We start from the raw sequence: 27,558 nt of genomic DNA on the forward strand, positions 1-27,558 counted from the left end.
CTACAGATAAAAGTGTAACTTGAATACATACATATACTACACATGTATGTATGCATATACAGTATGTTATATAAACCGTGGGGTAAATACAGTATATATATATATATATATATATATATATATATATATATATATATATGTATATTACACCCTGATCCATTTCTATATAGAAATATTAGCTTCAAATGAGAGAAAGCGTCAGTATGAGTCTGTCTTGTTGGTGAAAGGTGAGTGACGCATTAGCCAAAGTATTAAGTTTTTAATTTTGCGTATTTTCAGAGTGTGTGATAGTCATGGATGGAGCTATGTGTTTAGAGATATGCTAATCAAAGACGCATCAGATGTGTCCAATTATTGCGAGGAAAATGCATTTCCTTTTTTAGGCATATCCGTGTTTGTGCTCGATATGCCATGTGTTCTAAACACACATTGTCCAGTTTTAAATTGTATTTTTATTTCAAATGACACTTTATTGGATCATTATCATGGTGCTTAGGGTCCCTGCTGTTTAAACATTCGATTGATCAGCATGACCGACTGACAGACCAGAGAGGCAGTAGGAAGAGACGATGATTTGGGAAACGAGTGAGTTAGGTTTCCCTTGAAACAACCACAGCAAGAAGTGTTCTTGGGAAAAGAACGAATAAACTAGTCAATTCAAGAAATATGTATCCCAGTCCAGCCGTTGTTGAAGTCTTTTTCTGCATTTTTGTTAATCTCCAACCCAACAAGGAATTTTTTTTTTGTTAAAGTCAGGTTATGCCCTTTTTTTTTATTATCCTTTTGCACAGGAATATTTAACCACAGTCTGATAACTAGTTGGATCTTTAGATTTTAAAAAGGTCTACAAACATCTTACCACGTGTTCATGTGCTAGCTTATCAGGAAACAGTCTTAGCTTGTGTTATACATCCAACTATATTTGTCTTCCAAACAGGCTGCTCTCTTTTAGCTCCGTTCTGGCTGCCACCACTCCCCGAGGAAAGTATCTGTCTTTAGCTGCCAAATGCTCCTCGTGTTCACTAGCTAACGTTAGTTGCTGACTTCCTTAGTCTGCTGTTTGTTGCTGGGCAGGTAGGGTTTATTGGAGCTTTTTCACTGACAACACAGGGCAGCAGGAGTTTGCGGACTAGACAACCAAAACAATGAGCTAAAAGCTAAAAAAGCGGCAAAAAAAAGTTGTCACACAAGATATTTCATACAATCTTGCCAAAACAAAATTAAACTCGCCAAGCTGTCTTCCCGCCTAGCGTTGGCTGAGTTGCGGCAATGACTAGCAGTGTGCATGCTGGCAGTTCCGTTAGCGGTTAGCCCAAAACACTAAACACTATACAGAACAATAGAAGTAAGCCAGTCCAGCAGTGTGTGTACTGGTAGATCGGTTAGCCAAAACCACTGTCCAAAACAATAAAAAAAAAAGTAAGCCGGTCCAGCAGTGTGTGTACTGGTAGATCCGTTAGCAGTTAGGGGTTAGCCAAACACACCGTCCATTCCGTTAGCTGTAAGTCCAAGCAAAATGTTATCCCCCCATTGTGGGTAAAGAGTGGTGGCTGGGGGGGCCGCTGTGTTCTCAGCTATGTTATCAATAGCAACAACTACCGGCCGGAGATCCGTTTTAAGAGTAGTGAGTGAGGAGTCGATTGAGGAGTCAATGGCAGTATAAAAGTGTGAGTCACCGCAACCTCTTGATGTCCTTGGGCACGCAACCATAATTGGGCATCGAAAAATATGAAGTAGTTTTTCTACAGCAGAGCGCGAGATTAGGCGTGGACAGACACCGAGTTGCACACTCAGTCACGGACGCATGCGACCGGAAAAACTCAGCTAAGTGCACCTTTTATCGATCACGTTCCAATTGAAATACTACATCTTAACGTTACCAAAAGTTAACGTTCAAGTTCAGTAGCTGATCACTGCTGATGCTCTTGAACACCGTAGAAATTCCATCAGACATCGAAACGTCCTTTTTCTTTGCGTAAGCGTGTACTTTACTGACACATTACCACCTGCCACTGAACACTTTCTCACTAGCTAAAGAGAAAGTAATGCTAGGCGATCCAGCCATCCAGAATAATTTCAGCACACGATATGTACCGTATGGTTTTAAGTTGAAGTGCCTTATTTATTTACTGTGTATTAACACAGGATCAGTGCGCGAAGAAGGACTTCCACAATGGCTGTACATTCATCACTGTACTAGAAAACAATGCAAGAAGGAACATGGTGTTCTGTAAACGGCGCCATCATTGTTCATCACCAGGTGCTTTACAGGCTAAGCTACTAGTTCAGAGTTTTAAAAACTCAACACAAATACCTCACTTTACCCCGCTCAGCTATAAGCTACACCCCGCAGGTTCCTCCACAGCTGCTTCAATGTGAATCAAAGTTTAGACAGTCGATAGTAAAAAGTGTAGGGACGATTTATTCAGAGGAGACTGCCGGCAAACTGTGACGAGGCTGTAAAGACGGTTCACTGGCTGATCTGGGATCAGAAATGTCGGTGTCCTCTAAAAGGGAAATTCCTTCTTGAACTTGAGCCAATAATTATTAAGTTTAAACATAAAGGGAAATTCCACTCCAAAAAAAAGATCATTCATAAGCTCCTGCTTCCACCAAGTCCAAGAAATACTTATTATATATATATATATATGAGAGATTGTTTCCCTCATCCTGGTGGAATACTAACACAACTCGTCAGTGTTGGTTTCAGATTGAACGTCTTTAAGAATTCAAGTTCTGTGGTGGATTGTCTCTTTAACTGTACGGCAGCACAGCTGTCCCATGTGTCTTTTGCTTTAAGCGTTTGTGAAACTCTGAGTCATCATAAGTCAGTGATGTAGCTTTCTGTCATCTGTTTGAATTATTTACACCAAAATATACTTCTATGGGTTAGAATTTTTTTATCTGCCAAGCAGAAGCCTTTCTGAGGTGAACCTCTGGGTTTATTTAAGACGATGTGCTGTTTTGAGATTATTTCAGGATTTTAAACCATTTCAGTTGCCGCCTTCATGGTCTTCTCATGAAGTTGTACTTTTGAGACCTGAAGTTGCACATTAATGTGAAATGAAAATGGAGTTGTTTTGTGTCATTTTAGAGCCAAAAAATCTGAAAGGAAAAAGAAACGAGAAACATAGGAGTCCAAAAAACGACAAAACACGTCGTCCATAATGAGAAACCCAAAACGACGAACCCAAACGTGCGATCTTTTCTCATTTACTGTCGAGTTTACCTGTGATTGGTCTTTACATTTCACTTTGCTTTCAGCTTTTGACCCTGAACTGGCTCCATACTTTTTCTTTACAGAAGTGTTTTAAAGTGTTTATTCTCATTATAATGAACTTGAATTGCACCATGAGTCAAAGTGATCATGATCATTTTCCATAAACATGACCTTTGTTCGTCCAGTTAGATTCAGCACTTTGTTTCTGACATTGCTGAGGGCAACATGTTGCATCTCTTCGTTGCTTTAAATGCAGTTTTATCACCTGCCTTTAGCCCTCTGTTGCCTTGCTGTACCGTTTGGTTTAGAAGGATGAGCTTCCATTCGCTGGTTCTTCACAGGAAAAAAAGAAAAGCGTCCAGTGTGTCAGACGCTTGGTATCGACGTTATCTTGATCACATTTGTCTTTCTCCTGCCAAGTCCAACTTCCTCCGGCAACGTCCCCGTCCCTTTACACAGGCAGCGCAGTAAATGTTTGTCTTAACCACACTGTTTGGATTGGCACAGTGGGCTGTTTAGCGTGACAAAATGAGGGTGCATGTCGATGAAGGCGTTAGTGGGGGGTGGCAGAGGCTCTTGATCTGATCCGAGGTCTGCTGTGTGAACCAATAGAAAAGGACAGATGACTGCGCCGCCATCGTGGTTTCAGTCAGTTCACGCCTCAGGACTGAATGGTGCCGGTCGTGCGTCAATATTGGGAATACACGAGATGCCGCATGACATTTGCAGAGTGGTGTCCTCGAAATGCTGTTTTTATTTAGGTGAAGGAAAAAAAGACATTCATGCATTCATCATAAAATGTGGTTGTTCCAGTCTTAATGTCCTCATTAAATCAGCCAATGACTGTAAATAAATACTACTTTAAAAAAAGTTATCAGTCATGTAAAAAAAAAAAGAAAGAAAGAAAAGAAAAACACAGTGGTTTCCATTTCATTTTGGCAATAAACTATTAATTCTCTATAGAATGAAAAATATCAAACCTCAGCAGGATGTTTGTTGTATCACTTTGACTTGATTTCTATCCCCTCGTTCTTTTCTATTTCAAGATTTAGTGCCTTTTTTGGACGGTAGACTGTTCTGTAATCGCTATGTAGAAGATCTACATATGCCTTTTGTTACTTTCATCTGTTGGATAAACCTTATTTGTTATTTTTAAAAGGTGTTTTTATTGATATTCTATTTACAAGGGAATAAAACGTGATCCGAGTCCATGCAGTGTGTCTTGGTTTGTTGTGCGTGTGTGTGTGTGAGAGTGAGTGTGAGAGTGAGAGTGAGAGAGAGAGAGAGAGAGAGACGGCTGTTACTGTACTGTAAATGTGTATACGGTCAAAGTACCGTAAACTCTCCCTGAATACTTAATTTCACAGTTGTCTTTGTCAAGCAATTCCTATTCACAGCTAAAGAAGCAACAGATCTATGGAAATAAATCCAGGTCAAAAGTTTTGTTCATTTGAAAAAAGAATTTGAACCTGAAAGTTCAAGTTGTGGTCTTGAACATTGGAACATACAGCAATGTATTCAAAATAAAAATAAGTGAATGAAAAGTTTTTTGGGGTTGAATATAATTTTGATTCAGTTCTGGAATTTTTGAATACATTTTATTTTTCACTTTCATATATATTTTGATATTTGAGTTCTTATATTTTTCATTTTCAGATTTAATATTTTCAGATTCAAATCTTTTTTTCAGTTCAGATTTTTTACCCTGATCGAACGTGGGGGGCGTGGCATCAACGGAGAGGGGCGTGGCATCATGAGTGACAGTATAACAAAGAAGGCCGAGGACCGTCCTCAACCACGTTGCCTTCAGGTAATGTGGGCACCGCGAGAATTATGATTCAACACTTTCTATAAACCATATTCACGTGATTGCAAGTAAAGAAAATTACGCTAGTGACAAAGTTCTATTTAGCCAGCTGTGTTAGCCTCTACTTGGCACGAATCACAGTAAAAGAGCAATAAACTGACATATCGGTCCGTTCAACTACCACACTTTAATATCTGACGTTTCGCACTTCCACACGACTGTGATTGCAGCGTAGTATCCTCGCGATAGCGTCCGCGAGAAAGGGGAAGCTCAAAGTGTGTCAGCGCTGCTCAGCTGCAGCGGGAAGTTGTGCCGCTGTGTGGGAGAGGAGCCGCGGCAGTTTAGCCTTTATTTGACAATATGTGACAATACACTATGGTCCTTGAAGGTATGACTGTTGGTAGTTTTAATTGGTTTAGTAAAAAAAAAATGACGAATTGTAAAAGTATGGCTACTCGTTTTTATCAAGCTAAGCTAATAGGCTAACATCAGTTGCACCAGCAGACTAAACTGGGGTGAATTAACGGCTATGCTAACGAATTTCATTGCACAATGGATTCATGAATTCAGAAAAATATTTTCAAAACCAGAGGAAAACATCTCTCTACCTGTGGTGATAAATAAAACGCATGTTTCCTGCATTAGTTCACTGCCGACAGAAGCGCTCACTAAAGGTAAACTCCCTCTTGTGGCCAAACGAGTCAATGACGCGGTTGTTCAACGTGTAACTATCTGACCTGGATTTAGCTCCATACAGATCAACATCAAGAGCCATGTGTGAAATACCCTAAACTGTTAAACCAATCCCGAATCAAGGGCCTTTTCTGGAGCTTTCAGCTGTATCACAGAGTCTTCACCAGATGAGGGTTTTCGAGACGACGAGGTACCGAACTTGTAAACAGAACTATCCCCATGACAACCGAGCAAACTTCATCCGCTGATGAAGACGGGGCGGTAAGGTTGAAAGCTCTGGATAAATAAGTGGACCAGGAGTCAGAATTGTTACAATACCGTTAGTTTAAGTGAATAGTTTGTTTTGTGAATTGCTGTTTCCTCACCTCACTTACCTTCAACACGTCATCAGCCTCCCTCAGCTCTGCACGTGTCCGTCAACACTAAATCGGTTTGGTGCAAATAAACAAATGAACTCTTTTAATCTTCCTTTTTTTATTTTTTCTTACCAGATTACTGTTCAGATGATAAAAAAAAAAAAAAAAGGAAATGATAAATGTATTATAATACATGTTTATTCTTTGGATTGCAGCATAGAATTACAGAAAACAATTAAATTAATCAAAACCCAAACTTGTGCTCAGATTTGTCTTTATATAAGTCTTAATATGCGCATACACACACACACACACACACACACACACACACACACCTAACGACCACTCACACATACAAATGACACATCAAGGCAAAGTCGCCGCCACAGAATCAACAGCAGCGACAGACACTGATAATGATTAGTCAGGATGATATGGTAATACTGTTGAGCCGCGTGTTTCTGGAGGGTCTTCTCTGCAGGAGGAACATGACTTAGCGAGCACCAAGTCCTCTCCTTCAGCTCCTCGTATTACTCAGCTCAGTGAAATACGGCTGCTGGTGCCGAGGAAGTTTGAATGCAACACATTACACGTTGATACCAACTGCCTTTAAAAATGCACCAAGACGAGAAGTCGTATCTGAATCCACGGCTGTCGAAATAAATCTGTTATTGCAAAAACAAAACACTACACTGAGGCTGCACTGCGTGTCGCTCGTCTGTGTGGTTTATTCTAATGTGTGAGAACACACAGAGGGGTGAACTGTTCAGCAGCAAAGCAGGTTAAAACTCTGTCAGCTAAAAATAAATTAAAAAAGGCCTCAGGGAAGAAGGCGAGAAAGAGGTAGTAAAAAAAAAGAAACTACTTTTCTGCAGGTAAAAAGTTTTCAAAATCAGAACACCTCGTCAGATCTGGTGATGGTCCCAGGTAGGCAGGAGCTGTGGCTGCAGCAGGGCAGTGGTGGGTTGTAAATCCACAGATTTGGAGGATTTTATGGTGGTTTATAAAATTCCCTGTGTGGAAGTCAGGCCCCTCCAGCAAGGCAGTAATACAGGAGTTTAAACCAGTGACAAAACTCCCTTTGATGTCTTAAAAACCGGACAGCAGCGGTGCATAAATGAAGATACGGTTACTCTGTCTTTAAAAAGAAGAAAGGTTTCATATCATTTTGGAATGATCCTGTTAAATAATAGGTTTCATGGTACAGCAGTGATGTGTGTCGTGTGAGAGCTGATGAGGTGAATGCAGCGCAGATATGGGACCGAATTCTGAGCGAAACAGAAGCACTTAACACAAGAACAGACAACACAAACAAAAAGAAACTCTGAGGGGAAGATTTGAACATACAAGTATGAATATGCCGGGACACAAATCGCATCAATAAAAATGGAATTGGATGTGGTTCTTGGGGTCGATACAGTCCCATAAATAACACTTGTGGCTTTGCTGTAATCTCTACAGTGGCAGACACGGAGGCCACTGAATTACAAGTTACAACATTAAATCCGTTCTGAGCAAAATAGTTCTCTCCAACGCTAGTTTTTACAGTTCCTTATTGAAATGCGAGCCGGAATTATTATGTTTTTAAATCTAACGTCAGCGTCACACTTAAATCTGATAAAGTGATGCGCACACGACGCCGCAGACCGAGTGGAGAGCTACAGAGGAAGATGTGCGCTGGAAGAAAAGACTCGTTTCTGTTGTGACCCGAGTCGCTTGTCACGCAAAATAACAGCTCTCAATTGAACCAGTCGGACTTAAAATGTAATTGAGCGGTGAGTGACTGAAAGCAGAAAACATTACAACGAGTTAAGTACAATTAAAAACACAGAACACTGGATCATAACATGACATCAGGTTGTATTTTCTTCAGACAGAAACAAGTGTTCCCAGATATTAACTCTTCGATTCCCTCTTGTGCAAATGAACTGAAGCGTTGTCGATATGGAAACAGTGTGTGCAAGATACTCAGTCACGTGGTTTCTGAGGCACAAACGCATACAAGGGAAGCCTGAAGTGATCTCGAACCCCTAGAGCAGCGCTGCGAGCCGAGACCAGGACGGGAGAGTCCACCAGCCACAGAGAGGGGTGTCCAGAACTCCCCCAGAGAGAGAGAGAGAGAGAGAGAGCGAGAGAGAGGTGAGAGAGTGTTGCCCCCTCAGTGTGTTAAGGAAAGTGGCAGCTGGTGGTCATTTCTCGTCTTGGCAGCAACTCGCCGACATAACTGAATCAGAGCCAGGTCCACCCAACATTCACACACAATCAAACACACGAGAAACTGAACTGTCGTCCCTTCCTTCATTACCACATGACTGTTCTGAACCACAACATTATTAAATAAACAGCAGTCCAACCTACAAACCACTTCGCTATTCGCCAACTACTAACATACCAGACAGCCACCAACAGTAACCAGCCAGAGATATTACACACACAGATTATGACTGAGCTATGGTGATGCATCGTCTCCTCGTCCAATATCACACTTCCTCTCCAGAGCTCGATGCAGGAATATTACGACCCTTTTCCCTCTCAGCTTATCTTCAAAAGGCTCACATAAGTGCCTGATTTTTATTTTATTTTTTTAAACCGCTTCATATTTAAAAGCTGAACCAAAGCGTTGACTTTAGTTTCTCCGTCTGGGGTTAAAAAGAAAACTACTGGAATCCCAAATCTAGTACACAGTAAGAGACACCGAGTGTTCGATAAACCGGTCGATCTACAATGCTAATAGCAGCAATTTTCATGGAATCATTTGTGCAATATTTATCAAAATAAAAAGGCGTTTATCAATTTTCATGCGATAAAATGCATGTGTACAAGCATTTAAATATAAATAGTAAAGTCAGGCCTCTCGAATTAAGAAGACGCACGATAAAACATTAACGATGATGATGGTGGTGGTGTTTCTCCAGATAACGTGGTCACGTGTGCATCATCGCAACAGACTCCTTATGGATGTCACCATAGAAACCGCATATAATAATAAGCATATTCAGGTCCTTCATCATCGGGATATGAACTTAGAATGGTCGTTAATAAATGACACATGGTGCTAAAGTAACCAAGTGATGCCGATCATGATGAAATATTACTTTTCCCATCATCAGAACAGCGACAGCATCGCTCCGACTCAAAGCAAACACTTTGACCTCCGACCTTAATCTAGTTCATCAGACACTCTCACAGAGCTTTCCACAGCCTTGGTAGTGCTCCTCATGATGAGGAAACCACTGCTGATGCTTTTCCACAAATCAACACACAGAGAACGAGGTCACTGTCAAATGTTAATGGGATGTTCAATAGGAAAATATATTGTTTTTGTAAATCCCAAAGTGTGCCACATCATCTTGCGTTCTCTCCAACAGCCGTGCCAGGAATGTTCAGTCAGAACTGCTTTCCTGTTTTTAAACGTCCTCCCAATTATTGTTCTCCCATTTAGAACCTAAAACTAGACTCTTTCAAAAACAGATCAAATGCAGAGAAGCAAATCGATTCTCTTCCCAAGCGTGAAATACATGCGGCGTCTCCATCACTTTCTTCTCCTCAACACGTACACATGCCCACCGACCGCACCGGAGTACCACAGCGCCCCCCGGTGTCCAAACGTCAGTCACAGAGGACGACCAGCTCACCGGCTTCAAGGACAGACGTCCAACAACCGTCTTCACGTTGCCAGTTGATTCGAGGAATCCGTCCACGCTCAGTCTGCCTCTCCGTCTCGCTGCACCGCGACAACGCGGACGCGTTTTGCTCACATACAGATGCTTCTTATCCAACGTCTCCAGTGCAAAATAGACTTTAAATGCCTCCCGGTACAAGCAACTTGCTCCCTTAGTGGCTTTGTCCCACAAAAAGGACACAACTTCTCCTGCTTAGCACATAAAGTCTTCGACATCGACACGACTACAATATGAACTCATCTGTGCACACAGGACAACACTGTACAACATTTACACACACACAAACACACATTCCCCCTCTGCAGTCCCTGAGATCACCTCACACTTAGCACAAGGCATTCTCTTAAAACACAAAACACAGCTCACAGAAATTAAATAAAGACAAAATACAAATGCAAACCAAAGCCATGGTGAAGGCACATTCTGGGAGGATCCATCTTCAAAAGAAAAAAAGGAGTCCAGGAGGAGGAGACGAGTCTCAAACAATGTGTCAAAGTGTTCAGGGGAGAGAGAGCGGCAGCCGGAGCAGAGGATTCTGGGACATACAGTCTCAGGACTACCAGGTAGAGACATCATATCCAGGGATGCAAACACACAGCGGGATACACTGTAGCACGGTATGACCCCCAAATTTAAAAAGAAATCTAAATTTGATCCATTTTTGTTTCCTAATTCACGAAAGCTCATGCTAGTGAGACGTGAAAGGATGATAAAAAAAGGCAAAAGAAACACAAAAAAATCGATTAAATATTTCTAGAAGCTATGACTACTCATCGTTGTGAATGGTGGATAGATGAAAAAATGGCAAATAATAATAATAATAATAACAGCCAGCATCCAAGTGGAAAAGATGAAGCCTTTTCATTCTAGAAGTGTTTCGTCTGCACTTTAAGCTGAAATATGTATTCTCAGAAGGGAACTGGGAGTAAAATAAAGTGACCAGTTTGCATCCCTGTATATCAGCTCAGAGACAAAGTCTGCACTGCCTTCCATTCACTCTCAGCAGTCTTCCCATTGACCGCCATTCATTGAGCATCATCTTCCCACATGATAAATAGTCCTTCCACGGACTTGTACATACTCTGCATAGTCTTTCATCAACTTACTTGCATTGGTTCTGAATGGCCTCTTCATTGTCTTTGTTCTACCTCCATCCATCACTTGTGAATGGATGTAGTGAGTGTATTTCTAACAGGAGGGTAGGCAGTGTGTCAGTTCTGAATGCTTGAGCCTGTTGCATAGCTGGGAGAGGAGAGGAAGAGGAGGAGGGTTGTCGGGGAGTTCATCTCTCCCATCCAGCTCCTACTTTCCCCGCCTCAACTGCTCCAGGACTTGCGGTTCTCCCCCCGTCGGGCAACAATGGCTTCTCCTCGCAGCACGGGGACGTGGGCGGGAGCGGCGAAGTCTCCCGTGCGCCGGCTGGTCCGGTCACGGCAGGAGAGCCGGTCCGGGCGAACCAGCACCCCGTAACCCAGTTTGCAGTGGAAATACCGATGACCTCCGACTGAACCGTCATTTTTACCTGTGGGGAGAAAAACAAAGAAGGCCGTCAGCGCCAGCCGGACGTCATTCAGAAGTAAACTGTGGTCAGCTCCACCAATCAAAGGCCGTACATTAACAAATCAATATTTGTGACGGTATACTCTTTTACTGGTGCTTGAGGAAGTGCTTTTTCATTTATTTGGGTAATTTGTGTGAAGTGGCCCTTTAATTGTGTACTTACCTACAGGGGTGTCCAGCTCCACCCCCACCCACACTCCTTCGGCGAACTGCGTCATTCCCACGTAACGCACTGTCCCGGCCTTATTGCTTCCTACTGTAACATACGCCCCTTCTGTCAGCCAATCAGGCAGCACGTCATCATGGCTGCACTCGTCATCGTCCATAAAGATCTCCAGCCTCTCAAAGCCTCCTCCTCCTCCTGAGTCGACCAGCTTGTGTTCAGAGAAGGAGTTTTCTGCTGTGACGTTGTTGTGATTGGCTGAGCTGTGGGAGGCGGGCGGAGCGACGGCGGCCGTCTTGGTGCCACACTGAGAAGGAGAGGTTACAACATCGTTCCTGTCAGCACCCTGCTGTTGGGGGTTTGTGGGCAACGCGGTCTCGGCAGCCAGGAGGGAGGAAGACGAGGAGGAGGGTTGGAGGACGTCACACAGGGTAACCGTAGAAACACTACCGGAGAAGTAGCCACTCGATGACTGGCTGAGAGGGCTGAGGGGGGTGATGTCATGCGGGTCATGCACAGGAAGAGGAGGGACGTCTGGGAACTCTGCCCGTCTGTCTTTGGCCGGGGGCCGTAGAACTGCAGTCTACAGGAAACCAACGGTTTCAGACGAGAACGTGCAAGGCAAAACAACAGAACAAAAAATCATCAACTTCCCCCCCCAAAAATGTCACCAATCAGCTGCTCTTACATCTAGGGTCCGTTATGTGCAGCATGAAAACATTGACATTTGCAGCCACACGCTGCTTGACAGCGATAAATAACGCAGTCGCCCTTTGGGCTAATGAGTAAATACATGAAAAGGTCTTTGGAACAAAACCACATATACACTTATGTTACTGCAAACGGCGCCAGATCAGGAACCAATAAGGAAGCAGAAGAGTTAGTTAAAGGCGTTCATGGGACGCGAGTATTTCCCAGGCAGAGAGCGTCTAACACAAAGATACTATTGCCTGCATTATTGGAGGTGTATGATCCAGTGTATCTAGAGCCCGGCCCATACTGTGGACTAACATACAGGGTAATCTCAGCCTCTGCTGATTCACAGTCTCTGTCAGTCCACCAAAATTTATGGCGGGGGGGGAGCAGTAATAAATAGCTGCAGCGACCCTTAAACGCAGTATGGCAGTAGACGATTTAATGTCCAGAGGGGCCCCAGATTGCAATTGCGGGAAGTGTTGTGCAGCTTGAATATGACTGCGTATTAGATTGATGAAAGCTGCAGTGCTTCTAGTAATCTGATCCAATTACGAATACACAAAAAGAAAAAAGCTAAAGATTTTTGTAACGTATTGGCACAAAACAATCCCCATATTGATCAAATCCAACCGTGACATGAATCACAATCTGAGCGACGGGGGATCGAACAGGAGAAACTCACCGTGTCGGCTTTGACTCGATTGTCGTCCCCTCCGGATGTCATGATGCGAGGGACATGCTGCAGAGTAACAACAAGCAAGGTCATGACATGGCAACACACACAACACACCTGTACACTCACCTTGCTGCCAGAGCTTGGCATTTTTTTAAAACCAGTCTAGCATAATTTACTACAAATTATATGCTTGAACTTTGTAATCTCTATTCCGTCAGCGAGGCTAACTGGGTCCCACCCAGCTTCACCATCCTCACAGTAAAACAAAGCACGGAGCTCTGCTGACCTGCTGGCTGTGTGGCGACGGTCTCAGCTCCTTCTTCTCGTCCCGCGCTGGAAACAGAGACTTGAGCAGTTTGGGCATCTGAGGAACCAGCGCCTTAACTGAAAGATAAGAGGCAGCAAGTCCTGAACGACCTGGGGGGAGGGGGTTGAGGTGAGAGAGGAGGAGGAGGAGGAGGAGGAGGAGGAGGAGGAGGAGGAGGAGGAGGAGGAGGAGGAGGAGGAGGAGGAGGCAGAGGAGAGGAAAGGAGCGAGGAGCAGGTGTGGGAGGTAGAGGAGGTGTGAAAGAGTAAGACAAGAAAGTTGAAAGCGGGTCCAGGAAATGGCAAAAAAACAACAACACAGTGATAGACTGACAGAAGAAGACATCCGCCGGCAATAAGACACACCGACGGTTGATTTTTGGCAATTACAATGTGATTAAAAAAAACACTACTACTAAAAAATATTAATTCTGTTCATTTCGTGAACGGAATTAATCTAAAAGCACGTCACAATAACATGCATTCTGGCATGGGCAAGAAATCACTACGAGACATATTCAGACTGATTACAATGAAAAGCTTTGACCATGAGGAGAGAGGAGGTTCGCAGCACTGCGTTAGACGAAGACGGTTACAGAAATGGATGTAAGCGACACCAGGAGGAGCCGATAGGAAGAGACACATCATCTTACGCGTCAAGGAAAGGGAACAGAGCATTGAGACCCAGCATTTAGTAACGTTAACAATGACACACATCAATTACAAGGAGTGGAGTCTCATGATGGAGATCAACGTCTTATTGAGATCAGCGTGTAGTAGAAACGGATGAACCCGTTTAGGAGAGAAGAGGGATGAAGAAACTGGTAGAAGAGAGAAAAGTGACAATGGATGTATGGCAGAGAAGAGAGTAGAGATAGAGGGAGTAAAGGGAGGTTTACCTTGCTCCGGCTCCTGGTTCTGCAGGGGCGACATGCCGAAGGGAGTCGGGGATGAAGACGGGGAGGTGGAGTAGGTGGAAGGGGACGAGGCGGGCCGGGGGAGGGTGCGGTAAAACTGAGAAGGCATGAAGATATCCTGCTGACTCTCCCATCGGCCCTGAGAAACAGACAGGCAGGGCATGGGTTTGGAAATGTGTTCTTCAGTTACATCATATTCAAACGTCTCACTCTTAACCAGCTGTTGCTGAGAAGAGTCAACATGTCGAGGCAAGAAGCTAATAGTGCGTTACCTTGTCGTCCAGGCAGGTTGTGGACAGGTCTTGTCTACTTCCAGACAGCTGAGGATGGATGGACAGTGTGAGAGAGAAATCAGATTATGTTGTACTATTTTGCATCGTCTTGTAGTATTACTATAGTGGCACTGTATATGTGTTTTACCCTGTGGACAGAAGGAGAACTGATGCTCCGTCTGTTGCTCTTCCCTCTGCTCGTCAGTTGCTCCTTCACTGCCACCTCCTAACACACACACACACACACACACACACACACACACACACACACACACACACACACACACACACACACACACACACACACACACACACACACACACACACACACACACACACACACAAGAAAGTACTCAAATGAAAAAGTACAAAGAAATCACAACTTTGAAATTTTTTTATAATTAAGCCGTTTGTCTTCTAGGCTGCTGTGTGTTAAAACACTGCATGTCTGCCTATCGATCAACAGATCTATTTTTCTACCGACTTGAGATTGTCTGTCTCTCTACCGGTTTCTTCACCTACCTGTCTGAGTCTATCCAGAGTCAGGATGTTCTCCAGACTGAGGACGCTGCGGAGGTATTTCTCAATTGCGGCCTCGTTATCAGCCGACTGGCTGTTGTGTGCGCTGGCGGCGAGGTTGGCCAGCATCTCCCTGTCCTCTGAACCAGGGGCGTCCTGATGGCACAAAAACATCATAAAAGATTTGTGAAAGTTTCTTAGGCGAAACACGCCTGATATTTTCCCCTGGCCTTACCCCGGGGATGTTGGAGACCACCTCGAAGGTGACCCCGCAGCCAGGTATGGTGCTGCGGGTGGACATCCTTCTGAGAAAGTTGTGTGCAAAACCCTGGCGTCCCGGGTTAACGTTGACGCAGATCCTCTTCCTCAGGACCAGCTGCATGTCGGCGGGGTGGCTGAGCTGCACCACCACTCGAACCGTCAGGTATACCCGGTGCTCCGGCCACGCCCCCCCGCGACTGAGCTGGGGACACTCGTGGACGGTGGAGTCCCATGATGCCTCTGCTTTGACCTGCAGGGGTCGACAAACACACACTTGGTTAATGACACGGTTTACCCAAGTGGGCGTCCTCGGTGGGGGAAAATACCTTAATGCGGGTCCGTCATCCTCACCTCTCCGTCGTAGTGTTTGACGATCTGCAGGTCAAAGAAGTCGTCCTCGTCCTCTCTGCTCAGGGTGGCGTCCCAACCTCCGGCCTCGGGAACCTCGAACTGCTCTTGAGAGCTGAGGTCATCAGCTGGGGAAAACATCGCAAATCAGCCGGCGAGTAGAAAAACACGTGAGCCGGCATATTTTATTTGGCAAAGAAGTGACATACGTTTGAGGTTCAGGAAGAGGACAGGAGTATGAGTCTCCATGCCCGGCAGAGGAACCCTGTGAACAAACAAGCGATACACACCGGGATCAACATATACACGATTCTGTCCGTTATAGGAGAAAGCTGAGAGAGGCCTTCACAAAGAAACATCAAATAAATCTATTTAGAGACGTGCACACGTCCTGCTGTGTGTCATACCATTCAGCAGGCGCTCCAGGAATGCCGCTGCCAGCGGAGGGCACCATGACAGCGTTTCTCTCCTCCGTCAGAGTCAAGCGCCACTCCAGCAGCTGGGCCTCCCTCTCCATGTCATCCTCTGTCTTTTCTGTGCACACAACAACGCTCACACATTTAACACTTCCTACACTGAAAGACACCAAACAACCCAAAGAGAGGGTGGATTTTGTAATGTGTAAGGATTTTGTAATGTGTAAGCTTGTTTTTATGAATGTTTGTATACTTGTGTGTGTGTGTGTGTGTGTGTGTTACCTGCTTTGCTGACCAGGCTCTGCAGGTGCTGGTCGAGGTATTCCTGTCTCTTGGTGAGAGCAGCTAACCACTGCCGCCGCAAACGTTCCAGGTCTCTTTCCTGCAACAACAAACCAGCAAGTTCATCATTTCGGGCTTCAGTTCACTTTTAAGTCAATTTAAGACTTATTGAAGGAGGCCAACGAGCTGTGGGCAGAGCTGTATTCGTCTGATCTACCTGATAGCTGTCCATCTCGTCTCCTTCCTGGTCTGCTGCTGTGTTTCGAATCTCCACACAACCCACTGACACTGCGAGCAGTATTTCAGCGATCAGAGGCATGGTGCCCGAGTCCTGAACCGAACGCACGTCCACCTGGATTCGCCTTGACTGACCCTGGAGATGAGGAGGAGGAGGAGCAAGACACAGAAAATAATTAGAAGCTGGCTTTTCAGTTCCACCTGCTGTGATCAAGTCGACTGTGGTTTTGTTTTCCCCTACCTGCCGAAGCTGGAAGATTCCCCCGGTCTGCACATCCCGAGCAGGAACCACTTCCACTGGAACAAAGTCTCCGTTCTCGTTTATCTCCAGGATTTGAATCCACAGCTCCAGGCGACGCGTTACCTCACTCCACCTACAAAAAAACAAACCTCATCAGCACATCTGGGCCACACCAGCCCATCCGTTTTTCATCATTTACTGGAAAGCAAAGGGGAAACGTAAAAAGTCAAAGATGACTGTCTACCTGTCTCGTAGTGTGCGCGTCTTGGCCTGGATGATGCTGAGGTCCCACAGGGCGGGGTTTCTTCCTGCATCCGCCTGTCTGTGTCCAAATACCTCGATGACAACTGCCCCTTCAGTCAAGTATTCGATGAAATCCTCGGTCACTGACACGGCCACCTCCTGCAGCACCAAAGGAAGATCAGTCTTACACCAACAACATGTCCCCACACACCACCTTTTACATAAATATCAGCTTTCCAGCTCTCCATGTGAGAGTTTAACACAACGATTATAGTTGCCCTCCGTCCCAGGCTTCACCTTGCAGCTGTCAAACACCACCATGCAGTGTGGGTCCTTGGTGCTGGGCGACGAGGACGCTGGGTCTACTTCAGGAGCCACGATGATGGGCTCAGGCTGGTCCCAGAAGGAGTACTGACAGAAGACGAAGTTGGACAGGTACTGGGGAAGACCAGTGGCCTGCAGGATCTTAATCTGTAGAGGGAACACGGGTCAAAAGTCATTTCAGAACAAACTCCAGAATTGATTGCAGGACTGTGCAGGTCCTCCCAGAGACAGTGTACTTCTCTCTGATGATCCCTCTGTCTTACCATGCAGACCAGTTTGCGATCCTGCACTTCAGTGTCTTGATTGTTGTCGGGTTCATCTCCTCCAGCCATGTTGTCCTCTAATCCCCCTCCAACCCTCACCACCTCCACATGGAGACGCCCTGCCACCTGACCACAGGAGAGGAGACGGGAAAACATGATAAAACACTTTTACCCCCATCCATACCTAGAAAATGTGTCTGTTAATGAAAGATACAAGTTGATCTACCCCAAAGCTACTCATCCACTATTTGGAGTTCTATTGTAAAAATCATCTGACAATCATGTGACCTTAAACTCTGACACCCATGATGATTCAGAAATGAAAAAACTGCTGATCTCAATGAAAGTCATTCTGGAATGGTGTCACAGAGATCACTAGAAAAATCTCAACAGAAGTAGCTGCAGGAAATTAAAAAAACACAACAGAAACTACATTGAAGAAGTTCAGAATACACCAAGTCTGGAGACTATCTCCAAAGCTCTGATTCCTTACCGATTCCCTTTTTTATGACAAAGAGATGGAGGAATCAAATTGATAACCAACAGGTCTGGGACTACTGTACCTCTCCCTTCTGGTTGATGATGGGGACAGCGTACTGCAGCTTGACATCATAGAAGAGACATGAAAGGAAGACATTTGCAACGCCGATCAGACTGTGGTTTTCCTGCTCGTCGAAGAACGGGTCTGCTCGACGGAAATACGAGCGCATCACCTGAACAAGGGAAGAAGGAGAATGTGGAATACAATAAAACTTTGTTTTACTGATATGAGAGTTCTAGCGTGTCTTAACTCTGTCAAGTTAACTCACAGGGTTGTCTTGGTGATGGAGGTGGTAGTCCTGCCACTCTTGGTAGAGCTCTCTCATGTCAACCAGACGGTTCTCCATCTTCTCCAGACTCCAGATCTGCTTCCCTCGACACCGTCGTCGGACCTGAATCGCTGGTTCGCTGAGCACTGCATCCCTCTATACACACACACACACACACACACACAATGTATTTTGAGAATTGTTCATGCTAAAAACAGATGACAGGAAGATCTGTGCATGTGTAAGTGTCTACATGCGTGTGTGTGTGTGTGTGTGTGTGTGTGTGTGTGTGTGTGTGTGTGTGTGTGTGTGTGTGTGTGTGTGTGTGTGACCTTGCGGTTTGCGTTAAGGTTGTCAGATGGGATTTGCAGAGTGACTCTGTACTCTGTGTGTCTCTCCAGCTCCTCAGAGATGAAACAGGCTTCTTGCACCAGGAGGTTTGCTCTCACTATCTGCTCCCTCAACCGCCGCAGACTCCTGACCAACACCGCCTCCCTGAAGGAGGAGCGGGGATGGCAGTGAAGAAGAAGGGACAGAGGCGAGGGGGAGGGAATAGAAAGAGGTGGTGTTCAGTTTGCGTTTATATCAAAATGAAGATAAAAAAAGATGTACAAATTAAATGAATTCACTCTAACCTGTCCTCATTCCACTGTCTCAGTCTGCTCTGAGCGCTGGTTGAATGACTCATCCCTCCCATGCTGAGCCTCTCCAGGCTGCGGTAGTGAGACTGCTGTCCTGGACCTTGCTGGCCGGAAGCCGGCCCTCCAGAGGGGCCGGCCGACAGGCGGTCCGGGTTCAGCTTCTTGCGGAGCTGCTGGAGTTCCTGCTCGTACATTTGTCTCTGCCGCTCCAGAGCAGAGCGCTTCTCCTCCTCGTGCTGCCTCTCCAGAGATTGCAGGACTGCTTGCATGGGGTCTGATTGAGCGAAACGTAGAGGAGTCAAAAAACACAGGAGACCAAACCAACTAAAGCTCCGTCAATGCAGAATATAAATATTGGATTTCCTTAACGCCTCCTTACCATTATTGCCCAGGGCCTTCATCATGACCTCTGTCTGGGCGAACTCGTAGGAGAAGCTGACTTCACTGGACACTTCGCTGGCTGTGTCCCCATCCGCATCCAGCTGCTCACTGCTGCTGCTGTTCTTCATCACGCCACCCTCCCCCTCCTCGTCCTCAGCTCCCCGAGAGCGCCGTTTAGGCAGGTTGATCCTGAAGGAAGGATGTCCAGTTAATTGACCATAATCTTTGGTATCATTTCTGTCGGTTGAGTTGCTGTCAACTCAGCGATATGTTGTATATCTTTAGATGGCACAATATCTTCAATCCTCATGCTGGTGCAGAAGACTTTGCTAGGATGTAATAAAACTGTGTTTAAATAAACAACTCAAATAAATTCAATGAATATTTATATTGAAGAAAGTTAAAAGTATATTTAAAGGAGGTGCAACTTATTTTACATAATCATTCTTGGCTGGGAAAACAAATCAACCAAAAACCAACCAACCAAATATTGAGTAATATTTGATATTTTACCTGAAGAAGTGGTTGTTTCCCCAGAAGATTCGGTCGCCGTGGTGAAGCTGCAGAGCACTGGTCACTGGAGAACCATTAACACATGTCCTAGAACACAACACAGACAGCAGCGACATCAGGATTCACTGTTGAAGACGGATGTCCCACCCACCCCCCCCATACACACTTGGACCTCGAGGTCTGAGATATCGGCGCTCCTTACCGAGCATTGCGGTAGGGGCTGAGGATCACCGCAGGATCCGCCGTTATGTCGATGACACAGTGCTCTGCCTGGATGCCCATGCCGCACAGCTGAATGTCCTGAGAGTCGGCCGAGCCCACCTTTGTGTGGTCCTGAGAAACAACATTCCACGTTATCAGCAGAGAGTTGGATAATATAACTACCTTGACAGAGTCGTGTCTACAGGAATAAAGCCACACAACTTCATAATGTGCATGGACTATTTTTTTTTAGAAAAGCAATCACAGATCGTATCTTTATCTGCTCTGATCTTGCCCATTTAACACTAGCTTGATTTTGTTTTCTTGAAAGCTGTTTTGTGCTTTTATCTAATTAATTCCTGTCTTGAGGCCTCCCGACACAAATAACACTGCTTTCCACAAGCAGCCACTTTTAGTCAGATGACGACTGAATCCTGCGAAACCAGTTCGTTATGGAAATGGTACTTCAGTTTCTCTAACCCAAATAGCTTAAAATTGTGTCAAACACAGAAAGTGAACTCAATTATAGTAACAACACTGTTTGTTATTCGGTGTGTACCTTCAGATAGTACACCAGCAGTTCGTTGAGGGCAGGATCGGCATTAAGGTTGACGAGGAAACTCTTATCATCTCCAACTTTAATCCCTGAAGACTGGAGAGAAATACCCAGACTCTCCAACTGCTTCTGGCGCTCCTGCAAAACACACAGAGATCCCATTCACAAAGTGTATAATCCAATATCTAAAATTATTGCTGGAGAGTAGTTTTACCAAATGTAGCTCAACACGTTTGGTTTAATAACCATACATTCACCACTCTAGTGTGTCTCACCTGTGCGACCTCCTCGGTTTTGCGAAGCTTCTGCTCCCACGTGATGGTCATCTCTTGAATCAACTTCTCTGACTCTTCCAGTCGGTCTTTCAGCTCAGGAGCCTTCAAAGACTGGAGAGAAAATAAAGAAAACAGCAGATGAGTCTGGGAAAGCAGAGATTGCTGATTTCTCAGTTTCCAAAGATCTCTCACCTCCGCCTGAGTCAGTTGCACTCTCAGTTTCTCTACTTCCTCTCGGAGTTCCCTGATGATGCGAGCATTGGGGTCCTCGTTGACCACCGCGTGGTTAACGATGCTCTTCGCTCGGTCCGCATAGCGCAGCGTCGACAGCGTCTCCTCGTAGTTGTCGGCTGCTGGACTCACGGTAGCAACCATCGCCGTGCGACTGTTGCCGCCCAAACAGTCCTGGAGGAGGAGGAGGAGGCAGGAAAGAGAAATTATACGACAATAAAGACCATGCACTGGACAGTCGAACAAAGGGGGAAATGTTTCCAGTCTATGGTGGACATGGTAATCGTGTATGTACCTTCAGCAGCCATGTCAGAACAGAGTCTCTGTAAGGAACAAACTTGTTCTTGTTCTTGGCTGTTCCCTGTTCAGCTAGCGCCGAGATCACAAGGCCCAGCGTGGTGAGAGACCTGACACACGCACACGCACACGCACACACACACACACACACACACACACTCGGGTTAAGTTCTTCTCATGTCATTTCATGCATCTGTTCAATGGTCGATACCGCTATGTCCCTGTGTGATGGGATTACCTCAAATCAAGCTTGTTATTCGGGTTTTTCCAGAAACATTCACTTCGTATTATTCTATGATTTAGCTGAAAGTAAAGTTGCTGTAGTGGGACAATAAATTCACAAAAAATAAATAAAACCAATAACAGATTATATGGTTTCTTTCAAATTTACAGCTATAAATGCAATTACCAAAAAAAACAAGGCATACGAGTACAATGTGTGGTTAGAAAGAAATGTCAATTCTGCCAGGGCCAAAACATCTGTAAGACACTTTATGGGGTAAAGACTCTATTAAACAGCCTGATAGGGGGGAAAAAAACAGTAATGGGTTTGTGTATCTGTGTTGAACTGCGTTGGCGTACTTGTTGATGTTGCTTCCCTCCTTCAGCCGTTCCCCCGCCGCTCCAGTCTTTGCTGCTCGCTCGCTTCCAGCCAAGTCTACCAGACTCAACCGACTCACCTTCTCCCCGCTCGTCTGCAGAGGAAGACAGACAAGAGACCGATTATCGTCTCATTCTCGAGTATATTCAGCTCTTAAACTGACAACTTGCATATTTTATATTTAAACAGTAATGCTCCACCCCTACTTTCCATTAGAAAAAAAGTGGTTTTGCGGATGATTGTTCGATTTTTGTCCACACGAGACAGCTTTTAAATTTGCCTCGCTGGACAATTTCGGCCCAGACCACTTTAAAACTTGCCACAACTGGCAGTATTAAACATTAGGGAATATTTCCCTCAATGAATTACCCCCTGTGAGAGAATATTCTTTTTGTCTTGTAGCAACATCATGCAGTTTCAGTGGGCTGGGTGGACGTGGAGCTTCAACGGTGGCCTTGAAACATGACATGGGTTGATTCTCATCACTGTCCCTTGCTAAATCAAAACCAGTCTGGGTTTTCTGGGACACACAAATGACTTGGCGCTGCGGTCGAGGACATTAAGGAGAGCGGTGTCGTACATCCGCATGAAGTCTGACAGGATGGCTCATTAATCACCAAGGAGACGCTACATCAAGGCGACCCCTGCTGGGTTGTTCAGCAGCTTTCAACTGAGCATTTCTCTGATTTGCCAGCATGATAGCAACAGACAACCCAGGAATAAACAACAAGGGGTTTGGTTTTTATCAGAAAAGCTCCCCTCGACAATGTTGCTCTCGCTTGGCTGGATGCTGTCGTCGGCCCTTGTTCAGACCTTCTCTATGCTTTCTCAGATTCTTGCGATTCCGCCAACCAAGTGCTCTGCAGGACTTTGGTTTCTCATCTTTCAGTCTCTTGTTGACGGCTTCCTTTGGTTTCCTCTCACGGGCTGCTCAAGGTGCGGATATCACATTGCCATCTATACCGGGACAGATCCAACTCCTGGCCAAGCGTGACAGGTCAGTAGCTGACGGGGCCGAATGTTAACACCTGATCTTCACCTGACTGCTGCACAGCAGAGCAGTCCTCCGTCTGTGTCTAAGGTGGGAGTGTTCAGCCGCAGTGCTTCTGTGAAGTACAAGCCTTCGCATAGCCAGTGTTTATATGTCGACTGAGAACCGTTGGTGAAACATGTCTGGTGTTAAGGCTTTATCTGGTAGGCGTCTTTATAATAAGTTTATAATGAGTTTTCCCATTAACGTCAGACAAAATGTGCCTGACGTTGCCCAGATCCTGTGATATTCCCTACTTGTAGGAAACAGGTTCACTCCTACACACTCATGCCTCCATTTAATCTATCTGGATTCCACACTGCTTCTGCTATCTTCTTCAGTGGTGTGACCTTATTTTGACTGAAAACAGATGTCTTTAAGAAGATTTGCCTCATCGCCAATGATCACAATAAGAATCCTTGTGGTGCTAAAGAAGTGAAAGCTGAAAAAAAAATGGCTGACTAAAATGAGTCATGTGTACTGGACAAGACACACAAACGTCATTTTGTACAAGAAAACTATTACATGAAGTCTAACATTCTGTGTGGTGGAAAGGAGGGTTGTGTGTGTGTGTTTTTTATTTTAGTTTTGGAGTTTCCATTGTACAAAAGAATAAGTTTGATCGTACGCAGCTCACATCACATTTAAATCTCACGCAAACCCAAAACCTGAATCCTGAAAAGTCCCGATCATAAGACTTACTGATAAAGAACAACTTCCTCTGCACTGATACAGATCAGCTTTAGACCAACACTCAAATACCCCCCAGAGTAAAACAAATTATTAAACAAACAAGAGATTTCTATCTGGGACACTGAGCAAATAAAATCCAAAAATAGACACTTTTTTTTGGTAACTTCTAAAAATAGAGCCAGTGACTGTCAATACCTATTGGAGAGCCAGATAGAGGGGAGGTGAACACTACTATGTACAGTAGGAAGCTACAACTTAGTGCAATTCAATCATCGCAGCTCCTTATTGCAATGAGCAATGACTAGATTCTAACAAACAGTGCCAGGTCCCGTTACCTGGTGGTGCCAGACTTTGAAATAATTACCAGTAAACCACTTTGTGCATGTCTCTACAGTTTTATTAATTGCGTACAGCATGCAGCTGCAGCTGGCTGATGAAATAGAGAAAAGGAGGAAACGCCAGCCAATGAGGCATCTTCCTTTCTTAACAAGGGATTTGTGTAACCATGAGATCAGTAACCAGGTCAGGAGGCAGGACATACCGCAGCTTTAAGGTACCAGCACAGAACAAGTGTCAGGGCAGCAATATACGCTAAACATCTAGGAGGTGACGTCATGGGGGGAAAATGGAGAGAAAAAAACAAAACATTATGTTTTTGAACATTCAACTACGTCACCAAAGCTTGACAAGAAAAAACTGAGAGGTGGCAGCAAACAGGGCCGAAGTTCAGACTGACTGAACTTTGAGTCTTTGGTTGACAAGTCTGAGCAGGACACGCTACTGAAAGGAAATCCTGTGGTGAGCGACAGAATGACTCATCCCAGGATTACGCCACACGTCATAGGTAGCTCTTTTTTTTTTTTTTAAACATGTGCCTTCATCACTGTTCCTCATACTGGCTGGGCCATTAGGGGGCACAGATGAGCTCCATAATGCTACGATCGTTAAAACACAAGATGGTCTGCATATAATTAAAGCTCAACTGAACACTACATCCAGTTATTTGAGTTAAATGCACAACAGTTTCAAGCACCAATGATTATGTTCATTACTGATTAATCTGGTAATTATTTCACTGATTAATTATTAACCTTTTAGCCCATAAGAAGTCAGAAAATAGTGAAAAATGCACATCACAGGTTCTTCATATTAGCTGTTTTGTCCGACCAACTATACACCCCCACCCCCCCCAAATATCAAACAAATATTTAATTCTGTATCATATAAAAAGAGCAAATCCTACTGAACCAGAGGATGTGTGGTAGTTTTGCTTGATAAATAAACTTAACGATTAACTGATTATCAAAAAGATCAACGGTTTCGTTATAAAGCACTTAAGGTATGCTTGTAGTTTTTCTTTGTTTTCTTCCAAACTTTGAACACAGGTCCTACATCGCTCATAACTGCTGAGCACCACGAAGCAACAAAAAGTGGAACATAAAAACAGGCATCATACTACATACTAACCAACCAACGCGGTGTAAATAAAAAATAGAGTGAATTATCGGATCAGAGCTCAAGTAGAATGAGGAAAAAATGTAATAAAGCAATTAAAAACAAAAAAGAACTGACTCATCCAGACACAGGATGTGATTCACTGACTACACATCTACGTATTAGCAGGTTGCTTGATGAAGCTACTGAGTGACGGACTCTGGGTGTGCCGTGAAAACAGAGCAGGCCGTATCAGCTGACAAACTCAAAGTCATGCCTTTGAATTATTAACAGGATTCGCTGGTGGCGAAGTTTATCTGGAAATAAGAGCAAGGAGCAGGAGAGCTCAAGTGGGTCAGTGAGGATGGGGAATTAGTCATTAAGCTCCGTCTGAGTGCCCGGTCGGACAGCTGAGCTGACATCATCCCGTTTTTTAACTACCGTTTCTCCCCGTTGGTGGCAGGGTGTGATGGATAAGACACCAGACACTGTTTGACCAGTCAAGTGTACACAATTACACGTACACTTCAGTTCTGGTACAGATCAAAAACGTTTTTAAAAAAGTCTGGAATATGTTGACAGATACTATAAATCACAGAAAAACACATTCAAGATGTAGCAGATGGATTCTGGGGCAACAGAAGGCGGGAGGGGATGTCTGATGATGTGCAAACTAGGATGAACTTGTCGTACACTGGTCTGTGTGTGTTGTATCTCACCCCAGACTGCAAGTCTTTCAGTGTGTGTGTGAGGATGATGTTGAAGACGCCGTGCGACCGACTGCTCTCCTCATTCATGTTGGTAGCGGCGACGGTCCGAGACTTATTCCCCTCTGACATCAGAGACTCGATGTCCTGGCAGAGCAGCAGAAATCAAACAATAAATACACGAATAAATGAAACAATAACTGTGAGGAATATTATACAGTAAATTTGGTAAGATTCAATGCCTCGTTATGTATTTAGTGACTGCTTTAATTGGCCAAGAGTTGGAGTCTGGGAAGCTCAATATAAACAAAAGAAAAGGTAATTAATTCTGACATTTTTATTACTAGCCTCTTTCCAGTGTGATTGGTAGGCCAGTTACTAAGCAGACTGCTGCCGTCATGTGAGCAACGCTGTAACAAATCCTCAAAGTTTAAAGATCAAAGTCAGAAGGAATGCCAGTACGATGCGCTGCAGACATCCGTGTCAGCTGGACACCGACACACTGGTCAGAGCGGCAGCCAGCATGCAACACAGCAGGAGATGTCAATTAGCAAGTCAATACATTTATTTATTTTTACCTTGTAGCAGGCCACAGCCAGTCGAGACAGGCCGTCCACGTAGGGACCCAAAACTTTATGTTCCCTCACCTTCAGAGTTTGTCTTCCCCTGGACAGAAAACAAAACCAGGTTTAAAACACAGACAAACAACGTGGTCACACCTGGTAGATTACTATTCCTCTGATGTATTAGAGTCAATATAGAATCAGCTGGTTCTGGACACCACTACTACCCCCCCCAGTTCACAGGTACTTTGGTTAGCACTCGTCTCTCCGACGCCGATTCAAACTTGCTCCAGGCCTCACAAGCTCATCATTCTCTGCTCCACGGTAAAAAGCCCATATGGCTGTCAGATGGTCTGCTTCCCTTTGGCCCCTTTCACTGAGATTAAAGGTCACATAGTGAGGGAAGGTCAGAGGTCATGCTGTCTGGGGCAGCAGACGCAGGCCTGTGCTGCTGATTTACTGCTGACCTGCTGGAGATGAACTGGACTCGATCAGCAGAGGAGTGATCTTTTCATCCACTGACCACAGCAGCAGCTGGTGGTTCCTGAATCCAACAGCAACTTTCTCTCCTTCTACCAGCTAACTTATATATTTAAGGTTGATGCCCCAGTCCATGACTGAAAACTAAAAGTAACCGTAGATACCTTAGACCTTACATAGAGCATACAGAGAGAAAGAAAACGATTCGTCCTTGTAACAAAAAGGGTTTGAGGATTAAGTCGAGGTCGTACCCTTTGGGGTCGAGCAGATCTCGGACCTTCTCGTTGTAGATCTCCATGTAGGACACCTCAACGGTGAAGCACTCCTCCTCCCGCTGTTCCTTCTGGGTTCTGTCAAACAAAGCGCTGCACAGCCGCGGAATCAGACCGGGCTGGTCCCCCGAACCCATCATGGTGTACGACTTCCCCGAACCTGGTAAAGAAACACACAGACGGCGTCGGCGGGGACCGGCTATTGGAAAGGGGAAAGTGGCAGCTGATGCAAAACTTTGAGAAATGCACTCAAGCCATTTCCAACTGAGTCATTAAATAAAATAAAATATTAACACTACCTTAGGTGCAAGTATGCAATATAATAAAAATCAATAAAACCGCCCTGGCGTAAATTATACCGTTACAATGTTAACGTTCAGTATTCCTTGGCA

The 27,558-nt window shown here is 44.8% G+C and overlaps 1 protein-coding gene across 1 annotated transcript in view; it reads right to left on the minus strand.

Moving 5' to 3' along the window:
• Positions 1-6,264: 6,264 nt before the first annotated feature.
• The window catches only part of kif13ba (kinesin family member 13Ba), a 36,685-nt gene continuing 15,391 nt past the window's right edge, over positions 6,265-27,558 (minus strand). The window contains exons 7-39 of the mRNA XM_079162577.1: positions 27,146-27,326; positions 26,430-26,517; positions 25,864-25,998; positions 21,969-22,081; positions 21,385-21,496; positions 21,051-21,263; positions 20,859-20,969; positions 20,587-20,721; positions 20,029-20,159; positions 19,827-19,913; positions 19,312-19,502; positions 18,927-19,206; positions 18,624-18,786; positions 18,292-18,447; positions 18,046-18,195; positions 17,483-17,608; positions 17,193-17,366; positions 16,897-17,054; positions 16,653-16,785; positions 16,392-16,547; positions 16,175-16,274; positions 15,884-16,010; positions 15,686-15,741; positions 15,480-15,604; positions 15,103-15,378; positions 14,871-15,023; positions 14,497-14,574; positions 14,349-14,396; positions 14,059-14,215; positions 13,141-13,238; positions 12,861-12,917; positions 11,483-12,065; positions 6,265-11,281 (exon numbers count right to left, since the gene is read on the minus strand). Of these exons, the coding sequence (XP_079018703.1) occupies positions 11,076-11,281; positions 11,483-12,065; positions 12,861-12,917; positions 13,141-13,238; positions 14,059-14,215; positions 14,349-14,396; positions 14,497-14,574; positions 14,871-15,023; positions 15,103-15,378; positions 15,480-15,604; positions 15,686-15,741; positions 15,884-16,010; positions 16,175-16,274; positions 16,392-16,547; positions 16,653-16,785; positions 16,897-17,054; positions 17,193-17,366; positions 17,483-17,608; positions 18,046-18,195; positions 18,292-18,447; positions 18,624-18,786; positions 18,927-19,206; positions 19,312-19,502; positions 19,827-19,913; positions 20,029-20,159; positions 20,587-20,721; positions 20,859-20,969; positions 21,051-21,263; positions 21,385-21,496; positions 21,969-22,081; positions 25,864-25,998; positions 26,430-26,517; positions 27,146-27,326 (5,057 nt within the window). The 3' untranslated portion in view covers positions 6,265-11,075. The remainder of the gene's footprint in view (positions 11,282-11,482; positions 12,066-12,860; positions 12,918-13,140; positions 13,239-14,058; positions 14,216-14,348; positions 14,397-14,496; positions 14,575-14,870; positions 15,024-15,102; positions 15,379-15,479; positions 15,605-15,685; positions 15,742-15,883; positions 16,011-16,174; positions 16,275-16,391; positions 16,548-16,652; positions 16,786-16,896; positions 17,055-17,192; positions 17,367-17,482; positions 17,609-18,045; positions 18,196-18,291; positions 18,448-18,623; positions 18,787-18,926; positions 19,207-19,311; positions 19,503-19,826; positions 19,914-20,028; positions 20,160-20,586; positions 20,722-20,858; positions 20,970-21,050; positions 21,264-21,384; positions 21,497-21,968; positions 22,082-25,863; positions 25,999-26,429; positions 26,518-27,145; positions 27,327-27,558) is intronic.

Source organism: Pholis gunnellus (assembly GCF_910591455.1).
Source record: "Pholis gunnellus genome assembly, chromosome: 1".
In the NCBI taxonomy this organism is placed as follows: domain Eukaryota; kingdom Metazoa; phylum Chordata; class Actinopteri; order Perciformes; family Pholidae; genus Pholis; species Pholis gunnellus.